The 13,191-nt window shown below is 38.1% G+C and overlaps 1 protein-coding gene across 1 annotated transcript in view; it reads right to left on the minus strand.

Annotated features, from left to right (window-relative positions):
- Positions 1–754: 754 nt before the first annotated feature.
- The window catches only part of DEPDC1B (DEP domain containing 1B), a 106,215-nt gene continuing 93,778 nt past the window's right edge, over positions 755–13,191 (minus strand). The window contains exons 10-11 of the mRNA XM_081524315.1: positions 7,323–7,508; positions 755–1,748 (exon numbers count right to left, since the gene is read on the minus strand). Of these exons, the coding sequence (XP_081380441.1) occupies positions 1,587–1,748; positions 7,323–7,508 (348 nt within the window). The 3' untranslated portion in view covers positions 755–1,586. The remainder of the gene's footprint in view (positions 1,749–7,322; positions 7,509–13,191) is intronic.

Consider the following 13,191-nt stretch of genomic DNA (forward strand, 5'->3'; position numbering starts at 1 on the left):
TTAACTGGGACACAACAAGTTTGAAAAACTGGTTTTATTCACTCCTCAATTTCACATGCAGGTGTGGTTATGTTTGATGATCTCGCCATAAGTATGTTATATATAACAACAAAAACAGTAATTCAAGGGGAAAAAAAAATAAAGAAAACAGAAAACAGTAACATATATTTCCAAAGAGGAGACTTTGAAGTCAATTCTACCTTGGGGAATAAATAAAAAATAAAATAAAGCAAAAAGTCCTTACTCTTCACTCTAAACACAATTCCAAGGTCGAAGAATAAATGCTGAAACACTAACAATTTCCCAGTACTTTCCTTACTGTCAAGATAAGGGGTACTCAAACCAAAAGGAACACTTCTTTTCATCTCTGAGGGGGCAATATCAGAGTCAATTCCAAGAGGCATTCTGCTACAAAAGAGCGGGGGCAGATCTCAAGTGCAAGGAAAAATCAGTCCAAACAGCAGAGCAAGCCAATTAGTGAGGGTTGCTCTTTTAGCTTTTTGGGTAATCACTCTTTAGAAGAAGCCTTCAGATGCTCTATAATTTAAGTGTACCACTATTTGCAAGAGGGCAAATCAAAGCAAAAGAAATAGACAAATCATCTCCTGTAATCTAGTACAAAAGCCCAAACTCACTTCTTACTTTATCATAGAAATAAATGATTGATATGAAAACACTGGCTAAGGCATTGATGCTTAGCATTTGAAGACATTCTCTGACTGACCTAAAGAAATGCCAAAAAAGAAACGCCAAGTACAGTATTAAAAAGAATGGCTTTTATTTACATTCCATTTACTTTAAAAGGTTGAGGACGTTGGGGAAAATATAAAGGAAGTAGTCTCATTTTACTTAACCCATTTGTTTTTCATGAAACAACAAAGATTTGACTTAGAATCACAGGGCTAATGAGACCGAAAGAATTTATCCAGTTCAATTTTCCATCTTTAGCCAAGACTGAAATTATACCACTGTAGGCGCAAGAAAATCTACTTCACATACAAATAAACACCAACTAATATGTACATCACAGAAGAACCAGCTTTCATAAAATCTGTCACAGCATCCAACAAATCTGGCATAAAAGACACAGCCACTGTAATACAGAACATGACGAATCTTGGTACAACAGTGAAAACCAATTTATTTACCAGAAACCACAACTGGCTATTAGGTCAATAGCATCACAGTAACAGTACCCAGTGTCTTTCTTATTCAAGTATATATACACTATTTTTCAGTCATGATCATCACAGACATCAGTAACTAGGACGTACACACAAATATTTTACAAACACAATAGAAAACAACAAATAAAAAAATGAAGATACCTTAAATTTTTAGCAATTATAAACATGTTAACATTACCACTATATATAGTTGTCTCATTATTTTTAATAGATTTGTACCCTTTAAAAACAGCACTGAGTTTTATAAAAATACTGATAATGGCTCAATGTTTCTTGAAGTCAGGAAATCTTTATAATTCAGTAGTCTGTGGTTTATGTGCCTCTTTCTTCCACCACCAGAGTCCTATAGCCAATCATTTACTCAAAACAACAGCAACAACAGAGGTCTCTATCCAAGTATTACATCCGAAAACTTCTAGTTCTTTGAAATGGTTGGAAGGGGTTTTTTAGCGCCCACATCAGCAACTGTGGTTTCGCTTTAGGTTTTTCAGGAAACAGAAGTGCTTCACTTTCTGGTGTAGGAAATCGTTCTTGATAGACTTCAGGATATGATTTTTGAAACTAAAAAACAAAAAAGATTCAAGAGTCAAAAAAAAAAAAAAGACAAAATTCAATAAAATTGGGCACTGTAATTTTAAAATAAGTTAAATAATTTTAAAATAAGTTTCTGATGTAATACTTTCCTATTTTTGTTTGGTTTTAATATTTACTGCTTTCCATCAGAAGAGAGAATAAGAAGAAAACAGATCACAAGTTCTCATCAACACAAATCCATTTCTTTTTGTTAAAAAAATCACTGAATTCCACTTTCTATAGATCTGATTCATCTTTAATTTGATCTAATGGTCAAATAAATGTCTCACTTTAGTCATACCTTTTAAAATTTCTCCCCTGCCAACTATAAATAGACCTCCCTTCTAAAACAGTCACAAGTAACTGACTGATGCTCTACATCGTTAAAGAAAATATTAAAAAAAACATTTCCCTATCTCCCTGCTTCCCCAACTCAGCCCCACCAGATTCTGCCCAGATGGAAGAAAAAGCATGCTGGTATACACTATTTTACAAAAAGTTTATGAAGAAGCAGTGGTGATCCTCACCACTGAACTCTTCTCCAAAATTACTCTGCGAAAAATACAATGAGAGTTTAGAACCCTCATGCCCTATGTATACATATGTATACATACATGCCCGATGTAACTCTCATGCCCGGGTATGCATATGTATATGGTGTGATCAGAAATTAAGCTATGCAGGATTCAGTCTCTAAAAATAAATACCCTTGACTTGCTCTTGAATCAATATTTTAAAAATGATGAACATACATACATACATACATACATATATATATATATATGTACATATATATATATCTGAACTAACACAACACTATAAGTCAGCTACACTTCAATTTTTCAAAAAAGATCAAGTTAAAGGTATTCTGAGTTGAAAACTATTCAAACTGTTGAAAACCTTGTTCTTTAATAGGAACTAAAACTTTTAGTGATGCCTGAGGCAAGAAACCAAATTGATACTGGCTATCTAAAACAGAAGACTTTCAAATTATGGACATTTTACACTTGTGAATTCAGTCTGATTTGCCTTTCAAAAAAAAGGAAACTGCCCCCATTTATAACTTCTCTGAATTTAAAGCACCTGCTCCACTAATTCACAAAATCAGTTCAGTCCAGTTCAGTCCCTCAGTCGTGTCAAACTCTTTGTGACCCCATGGACTACAGCATTCCAGGCCACCCTGTCCATTACAACTCCCGGAGTTTACTCAAACTCATGTCCATTGAGTCAGTGATGCCATCCAACCATCTCATCCTCTGTCATCCCCTTCTCCACCCACCTTTAATCTTTCCCAGGATCAGGGTCTTTTCAAATGAGTCAGCTCTTTGCATCAGGTGGCCAAAGTATTGCAGTTTCAGCTTCAACATCAGTCCTTTCAATGAATATTCAGGATTGATTTCCTTTAGGATGGACTGGTTGGATCTTCTTGCAGTCCAAGGAACTCTCAAGAGTCTTCTCCAACACCACAGTTCAAAACCATCAATTCTTTGGCGCTCAGCTTTCTTTATAGTCCAACTCTCACCTCCATATATGACTACTGGAAAAACCATAGCCTTGACTAGACGGACCTTTGTTGGCAAAGTAATGTCTCTGCTTTTTAATATGCTGTCTAGGTTGGTCATAACCTTCCTTCCAAGGAGCAAGTGTCTTTTAATTTAATGGCTGCAGTCACCATCTACAGTGATTTTGGAGCCCCCCAAAATAAAGTCTGACACTGTTTCTACTGTTTCCCCATCTATTTGTCATGAAGTGATGGGACCAGATGCCATGATCTTAGTTTTCTGAATGTTGAGCTTTAAGCCAACTTTTTCACTCTCCTCTTTCACTTTCATCAAGAGGCTCTTTACTTCTTCACTTTCTGCCATAAGAGTGGTGTCATCTGCGTATCTGAGGTTATTGACATTTCTCCCTGCAATCTTGATTCCAGCTTGTGCTTCATCCAGCCCAGCGTTTCTCATGATATACTCTGCATATAAGTTAAATAAGCAGGGTGACAATATACAGCCTTGACGGACTCCTTTTCCTATTTGGAACCAGTCTGTTGTTCCATGTCCAGTTCTAACTGTTGCTTCCTGACCTGCATACAGGTTTCTCAAGAGGCAGGTTAGGTGGCCTAATATTCCCATCTCTTTAAGAGTTTTCCACAATTTGTCGTGATCCACACAGTGAAAAGCTTTGACATAGGCAATAAAAAAGAAATAGATGTTTTTCTGGAACTCTCTTGCTTTTTTGATGATCCAGCGGATGTTGACAATTTGATCTCTGGTTCCTCTGCCTTTTCTAAATCCAGCTTGAACATCTGGAAGTTCATGGTTCACGTACTGTTAAAGCCTGGCGTGGAAAATTTTGAGCATTACTTTACTGGCATGTGAGATGAGAGCAATTGTGCGGTAGTTTGAACATTCTTTGGCATTGCCTTTCTTTGGGATTGGAATGAAAACTGACCTTTTCCAGTCCTGTGGCCACTGCTTTCCAGATTTGCTGGCGTATTGAGTGCAGCATTTTCAGGGCATCATCTTTTAGGATTTGAAATAGCTCAACGGGAATTCCATCACCTCCGCTAGTTTTGTTCGTAATGATGCTTCCTAAGGCGCACTTGACTTCACATTCCAGGACGTTTGGCTCTACGTGAGAGATCACACCATTGTGATTCTAGGGTTGTGAAGATCTTTTTTGTATAGTTCTGTGTATTATTGCCACCTCTTCATATCTTCTGCTTCTGTTAGGTCCATACCATTTCTGTCCTTTATTCAACCCATCTTTGCATGAAATGTTCCCTTGGTATCCCTAATTTTCTTAAAATGATCTCTAGTCTTTCCCATTCAATTTTTTTCCTCTATTTCGTTGCACTGATCACTGAGGAAGGCTTTTTTTTTATCTCTCCTTGCTATTCTTTGGAAATCTGCATTCAAATGGGTATATCTTTTCTTTTCTACTTTGCTTTTTGCTTCTCTTCTTTTCACAGCTATTTGTAAGGCCTCCTCAGGTAGCCATTTTGCTTTTTTGTATTTCTTCGTCTTGGGAATGGTCTTAATCCCTGTCTCCTGTACAATGTCACAAACCTCCACCCATAGTTCATCAGGCACTCTGTCTATCAGATCTAGTCCCTTAAATCTATTTCTCACTTCCACTGTAGAATCATAAGAGATTTGATTTAGCTCATACCTGAATGGTCTAGTGATTTTACCTATTTTCTTCAATTTTAGTCTGAATTTGGTAATAAGGAGTTCATGATCTGAACTGAGTCACAGTCAGCCACAGTCAGCTCCTGGTCTTGTTGCTGACTGTATAGAGCTTCTCCACCTTTGGCTGCAAAGAATAGAATTAATCTGATTTTGAGGTGGACCATCTGGTGATGTCCATATGTATATTATTCTCTTGTGTTGTCGGAAGGGGGTGTTTCCTATGAGCAGTGTGTTCTCTTGGCAAAAGTCTATTAGCCTTTGCCCTGCTTCATTCTGTACTCCAAGGCCAAATTTGACTGTTACTCCAGGTGTTTCTTGACTTCCTACTTTTGCATTCCAGTCCCCTATAATGAAAAGGACATCTTTTTTGGGTGTTAGTTCTAGAAGGCCTTGTAGGTCTTCACAGAACTGTTCAACTTCAGCTTCTTCAGCATTACTGGTTGGGGCATAGACTTGGATTACCATGATATTGAATGGTTTGCCTTAGAAACAAACAAAGATCATTCTGTCATTTTTGAGATTGTATCCAAGTACTATATTTCTGACTCTTTAGTTGACTATGATGACTATGTTGACTATGGGGGACTCTTGCCCACAGTAGTAGATATAATGGTCATCTGAGTTAAATTCACCCATTCGAGTCCATTTTAGTTCGCTGATTCCTAAAATTTCAATGTTCACTCTTGCCATCTCCGGTTTGACCACTTCCAATTTGTCTTGATTCATAGACCTAACATTCCAGGTTCCTATGCAATATTGCTCTTTATAGCATTGGACCTTGCTTCCATCACCAGTCACATCCACAAGTGAGTGTTTTTGCTTTGGCCCCAGCTCTTCATTCTTTCTGGAGTTATTTCTCCACTGATCTCCAGTAGCATATTGGGCACCTACCGACCTGGGGAGTTCATCTTTCAGTGTCCTATCTTTTTGCCTTTTCATACTGTTCATGGGGTTCTCAAGGCAAGAATACTGAAGTGGTTTGCCATTCCCTTCTCCAGTAGATCACATTTTGTCAGACCTCTCCACCATAACCCGTCCATCTTGGGTGGCCCTACACAGCATGGCTCATAGTTTCATTGAGTTAGACAAGGCTGTATTCCATTCAGTTAGATTGGTTAGTTTTCTGTGACTGTGGTTTTCATTCTGTCTGCCCTCTGATGGAGAAGGATAAGCTTATGGAAGCTTCCTGATGGGGGAGAGACTGACTGAGGGGGAAACTGGGTCTTGTTCTGATGGGCGGGGCCATGCTCAGTAAATCTTTAATCCAGTTTTCTGTTGATGGGTGGAACTGTGTTCCCTCCCTGCTATTTACTTGGGGCTGCCAACAAAGGTTTGTCTAGTCAAGGCTATGGTTTTTCCAGTGGTCATGTATGGATGTGAGAGTTGGACGGTGAAGAAAGCTGAGCACTGAAGAATTGATGCTTTTGAACTGTGGTGTTGGAGAACTCTTGAGAGTCCCTTGGACAGCAAGGAGATCCAGCCAGTCCATCCTAGAGGAGATCAGTCCTGGGTGTTCATTGGAAGGACTGACGTTGAAGCTGAAACTCCAATACTTTGGCCGCCTCATGCGAAGAGTTGACTCATTGGAAAAGACCCTAATGCTGGGAAGGATTAGGGGCAGGAGGAGAAGGGGACGACAGACGATGAGATGGTTGGATGGCATCACTGACTCGATGGACATGGATTTGGGTAGACTCCAGGAACTGGTGATGGACAGGGAGGGCTGGCGTGCTGCGATTCATGGGGTCGCAAAGAGTCGGACGCGACTGAACTGAACTGAAGTGAAACTATGGTGGAGGTGATGAAGATAATGGTGACCTCCTTCAAAAGATCCCATGCATGTACTGCTACACTCAGTGTGCCCAACCCTGCAGCAGGCCACCACTGACCCATGCCTCCGCTAGAGACTCCTGGACACTCACAGGCAAGTCTGGGTTGGTCTCTTGTGTGGTCACCACTTCTTTCTCCTGGGTCCTGGTGCACAAGGTTCTGTTTGTGCCCTCCAAGAGTCTACTTTCCAGTCCTGTGTAAGTTCTGGCAGCTCTATGGTGAGGTTAATGGTGACCTCCTCCAAGAGGGCTTACAATAAATTCACATCAAACCACATATCAAAACCAAAGACAAATATTAGAGAATAGCCTCATAAATGAGGATCTCAATAATGGTAAAAGATCTACAGTGGAGAATAAAGATCTGGACAACTGACCACAGTTATGTAAATTAATACATGAAATGAATAATAATAATTTCAAAACTGCTCTGTCTCAGAAGATAAGATTCATATCATATGAAATCTCTTTAAACAGAGAATAAAAAGGAAAAAACAACATAAGAACAGTAGGGAGAAGAAATGACTTCGGAAGAACACCCTTTTTACCTGCTTCAATTTTTTCTTCTTTTCTTTGCTGGAGAGTTTGTCATCTGTGATGACTTCCTCCAACAGGGCTGCCAGAGGTTCCTGGGAGCCATATGCTCTTTGGTATTCAAATTCCTCTGGGCTGATTTGACGGCAAAATGATGGAGCAGATAAAGTAATATCCATGTCAGCTCCTGGGTATTTTATCTGAGGCAAATGGATTATTAGTGAAAGTACATTTTCAAATAAATTACAAAAATTCGTTCAGATAGTACAGCATATCTCCTAGAAGGAATGCTATGACATTCAATTTGACTGGGAAAATCTCTATAATGAATAGTAAAAATGTTATGAAAATAACTATACTACCAAATGTAATCTACAGAGTCAATGCAATCCCTATCAAATTACCAATGGTATTTTTCACAGAACTAGAACAAAAAAATCTCACAGTTCATATGGAAACACTAAAGACCCCTAATAGCCAAAGCAATCTTGAGAAAGAAGAATGGAGCTGGAGAAATCAACCTTCCCGACTTCAGACTGTACTACAAAGTTATAGTCATCAAGATAGTATGGTACTGGCACAAAAACAAATATAGACCAGTGGTACAAGATAGAAAGCCCAGAGATAAACCCATGCACCTGTGGTTACCTCATTTTTGACAAAGGAGGCAAAAATATACAGTGGGGCAAAGATAGTCTCTTCAGTAAGTGGTGCTGGGAAAACTGGACAGCCACGTGTAAAAGAATGAAATTAGAACACTTCCTAACACCATACACAAAGATAAACTCAACATGGATTAAAGACCTAAATGTAAGACCAGAAACTGTAAAAATTCCTAGAGGAAAACATAGGCAGAATACTCTATGACACAAATCACAGCAAGATACTCTATGACCCACCTCCTAGAGTAACGAAAATAAAATAAAAAATAAACAAGTGGGACCTAATTAAAAGCTTTTGCATAGCAAACTATAAACAAGGTGAAAAGACAACCCTCAGAATGAGAAAAAATAATAGCAAATGAAACAACTGACAAAGAATTAATTTCAAAAGTATACAAGCAACTCATACAAGTCAATACCAGAAAAACAAGCAACGGAAACAAAATATGGGCAAAAGACCTAAACAGACATTTCTCCAAAGAAGACATACAGATGGCTAGTAAAACATGAAAAGATGCTCAACATTGCTCGTTATTAGAGAAATGCAAATCAAAACTACAATGAGATACCACCTCACACCAGTCAGAATGGCCATCATCAAAAAATCTACAAACAATAAATGCTGGAGCAGGTGTAAAGAAAAGGGAACTCTCTTGCACGGTTGGTGGGAATGCAAATTGATACAGCCACTATGAAGAACAGTATGGAGTTTCCTTAAAAAACTAGAAATAAAACCACCATATGATCCAGCAATCTCACTATTAGGTATATACCCTGAGGAAACCAAAGTTCAAAAAGACACATGTAACCCAATGTTCATTGCAGCTCTATTTACAATAACTAGGACATGGAAGCAACCTAGGTGTTCATCAACAGATGAATGAATAAAAAGGCTGTCATACATAAATGATGGGATATTACTCAGCCATTAAAAGGAACACATTTGAGTCAGTCCTAATGAGGTGGATGAACCTAGAGCCTATTACACAGAGTGAAGTAAGTCAGAAAGAGAAAAACAATTATCATATACTAATGCATATATATGGAATCAAGAAAGACAGGACTGATGAATCTATTTGCAGAGCAGCAATGGAGACACAGACATTGAGAACAGACTTATGGTCACAGCTTGTGGGGGGTAGGAGGAGGAGAAGGTGGGAGGTATGGATAGAGTAACATGCAAAATAGACAGCCAACGTGAATTTGCTGTACGACTTAGGGAACTCAAACTGAGGCTCGGTAACAACCTACAGGGGTGGGATGGGGAAGGAGATGGGAGGGATGTTCAAGTAGGAGGGGACACAGGTAAACCTATGGCTGATTCATGTTGATGTTTGATGGAAAACAATGCAATACTGTAAAGCAATTATCTTTCAATTAAAAATAAATAAATTTTAAAAATTAAAAAATAAATAAAATGCATTTATAAAAAAGAAAAATAAAAGTGCTTCCATGATGTCAAAAAAATTCATATAAGCCACAGTTTTAAATATGAGTTTTTGCCTTTTTAAATGTCAAAGCCATTTTCATAAGCAAATAAACCTTGTGCCTTCTACTAATAAGATCTGAAATTTACACATAAACTAATAAACATGTCGACTAAAATGATTCCAAACACACAAGATGAACTATGCAGGTTCTTCTCACATCTGCAGAGTCTGCTCTCCCTTCACTTGGGGATGGGTAGAGGTACAAGTTCTAGCCCAGACGTTGTGGACAGGAAAGTACTGCACCCATCCCATCTCCAAACACGTTCACAGTAGGAAACAAGTGAAAACAAATGTGCAGACACTGCACAGGGCAAAAGGAAGAAGGAAGAAATAAGAGGGGAAAAGGCACCAAGATCTATAAAATATAAAGATAAAAGCACACATTAAAAATATTTAATTTCAGGGTCTAAGAAGTTCATCTTCTCAAAAATATAGCACCAAAATATATATATATATATATATATATATATATACATACACACACACACACACACACACATATATAGCACCTACCATTCTGTGGCGGATAAGATTCCTACCATTACAGTTACATCTTTGGTTTAAGATTTTTTGTCCAGGACACACAGTTAAAAATAAATGTGTTGTAGAGCCTGAAGTCAGGCAGGTTGATTCCTCCAGTTCCATTCGTCTTCCTCAAGATTGCTTTGGCTATTCGAGGTTTCTTATATTTCCATACAAATTGTGAGATGATTTGTTCTAGTTCTGTGAAAAATACCATTGGTAGCTTGATAGGGATTGCATTGAATCTATAGATTGCTTTGGGTAGTATACTCATTTTCACTATATTAATTCTTCCAATCCATGAACACGGTATATTTCTCCATCTGTTTGTGTCCTCTTTGATTTCTTTCATCAGTGATTTATAGTTTTCTATATATAAGTCTTTTGTTTCTTTAGGTAGATATAGTCCTAAGTATTTTATTCTTTTTGATGCAATGGTGAATGGTATTGTTTCCTTAATTTCTCTTTCTGTTTTCTCATTATTGGAGTATAGGAATGCAAGGGATTTCTGTGTGTTAATTTTATATCCTGCAACTTTACTATATTCATTGATCAACTCTAGTAATTTTCTAGTAGAATCTTTAGGGTTTTCTATGTAGAGGATCATGTCATCTGCAAACAGTGAGAGTTTTACTTCTTCTTTTCCTATCTGGATTCCTTTTATTTCTTTTTCAGCTCTGATTGCTGTGGCCAAAACTTCCAAAACTATGTTGAATAGTAGTGGTGAAAGTGGGCATCCTTGCCTTGTTCCTGACTTTAGGGGAAATGCTTTCGATTTTTCACCATTGAGGATAATGTTTGCTGTGGGTTTGTCATATATAGCTTTTATTATGTTGAGATATGTTCCTTCTATTCCTGCTTTCTGGAGGGTTTTAATCATAAATGGATGCTGAATTTTGTCAAAGGCTTTTTCTGCATCTATTGAGATAACCATATGGTTTTTTTCTTTCAATTTGTTAATGTGGTGTATTACATTGATTGATTTGCGGATGTTAAAAAAACCTTGCATTCCTGGGATAAAGCCCACTTGGTCATGATGTATGATCTTTTTAATATGATGTTGGATTCTGTTTGCCAGAATTTTATTAAGGATTTTTGCATCTATGTTCATCAGTGATATTGGCCTGTAGTTTTCCTTTTTTGTGACATCTTTGTCTGGTTTTGGAATTAGGGTGATGGTGGCCTCATAGAATAAGTTTGGAAGTTTACCATCTTCTGCAATTTTCTGGAAGAGTTTGAGTAGGATAGGTGTTAGCTCTTCTCTAAATTTTTGGTAGAATTCTGCTGTGAAGCCGTCTGGTCCTGGGCTTTTGTTTGCTGGAAGATTTCTGATTACAGCCACAGTCATCAAGACAGTATGGTACTGGCACAAAGATAGAAATATAGATCAATGGAACAAAATAGAAAGCCCAGAGATAAACCCACGCACATATGGACACCTTATCTTCGACAAAGGAGGCAAGAATATACAATGGAGAAAAGACAATCTCTTTAACAAGTGGTGCTGGGAAAACTGGTCAACCACTTGTAAAAGAATGAAACTAGAACACTTCCTAACACCGTACACAAAAATAAACTCAAAATGGATTAAAGATCTAAATGTAAGACCAGAAACAATAAAACTCCTAGAGGAAAACATAGGCAAAACACTCTCCGACATAAATCACAGCAGGATCCTCCATGACCCACCTCCCAGAATATTGGAAATAAAAGCAAAAATAAACAAATAGGACCTAATTAAAATTAAAAGCTTTTGCACAACAAAGGAAACTATAAACAAGGTGAAAAGACAGCCTTCAGAATGGGAGAAAATAATAGCAAATGAAGCAACAGACAAACAATTAATATCAAAAATATACAAGCAACTTCTGCAGCTGAATTCCCGAAAAATAAACGACCCAATCAAAAAATGGGCCAAAGAACTAAACAGACATTTCTCCAAAGAAGACATACAGATGGCTAACAAACACATGACAAGATGCTCAACATCACTCATTATTAGAGAAATGCAAATCAAAACCACAATGAGGTATCATTTCACACCAGTCAGAATGGCTGCTATCCAAAAGTCTACAAGCAATAAATGCTGGAGAGGGTGTGGAGAAAAGGGAACCCTCTTACACTGTTGGTGGGAATGCAAACTAGTACAGCCACTATGGAGAACAGTGTGGAGATTCCTTAAAAAACTGGGAATAGAACTGCCATATGACCCAGCAATCCCACTGCTGGGCATATACACCGAGGAAACCAGAATTGAAAGAGATGCGTGTACCCCAATGTTCATCGCAGCACTGTTTATAATAGCCAGGACATGGAAGCAACCTAGATGTCCATCAGCAGACGAATGGATAAGGAAGCTGTGGTACATATACACAATGGAATATTACTCAGCCATTAAAAAAAATACATTTGAATCGGTTCTACTGAGATGGATGAAACTGGAGCCCATTATACAGAGTGAAGTAAGCCAGAAAGAAAAACAACAATACAGTATACTAATGCATATATATGGAATTTGAAAGATGGTAACGATAACCCTATATGCGAGACAGAATAAGAGACACAGATGCATGGAACAATTTTATGGACTCTGAGGGAGAAGGTGAGGGTGGGACGTTCTGGGAGAATAGCATTGAAACATGTATATTATCATATGTGAAACAGAACACCATTCCATGTTCGATGCATGTGACAAGGGCTCAGGGCCGGGGCAATGGGATGATCCAGAAGGATAGGATGGGGAGGGAGGTGGGTGGGGGGTCCAGGAAGGGGAACACATGTAAACCCATGGCTGATTCATGTCAATGTATGGCAAAAACTATTACAATATTGTAAAGTAATTAGCCCCCAACTAAAATAAATAAATTTATAAGAAAAAAAAAATAAATAAATGTGTTGCCAAGAAAGGTTATTTCATCAAGTACATTCCATGCCTTGGCACTAGTTTACCAGGTCATTTAGACAACCCCAGAGAGAAAGAAAGAGAGAGAACAGGCTCATAAGGAAAGGGGGCACACACACAACACTTAATTTTTATTTGAACCAGGAAGTCCAGAAGAAGCACCAGAAGAACCAGAATAAACGGTGAGTCCCAAGTAAAATGTGCCAGGCTGAAGCCTAGGAAATGAGAGAAACGACAGATACCTATGCAAGAAGAAGAGGGTTACAGATGAGGCCAACAGAAGGTAGGTGTCAAAAACAATGCAGAT

This window comes from Giraffa tippelskirchi, chromosome 8 (assembly GCF_054371585.1).
Source record: "Giraffa tippelskirchi isolate mGirTip1 chromosome 8, T2T-mGirTip1v1.2.pri, whole genome shotgun sequence".
NCBI lineage: Eukaryota > Metazoa > Chordata > Mammalia > Artiodactyla > Giraffidae > Giraffa > Giraffa tippelskirchi.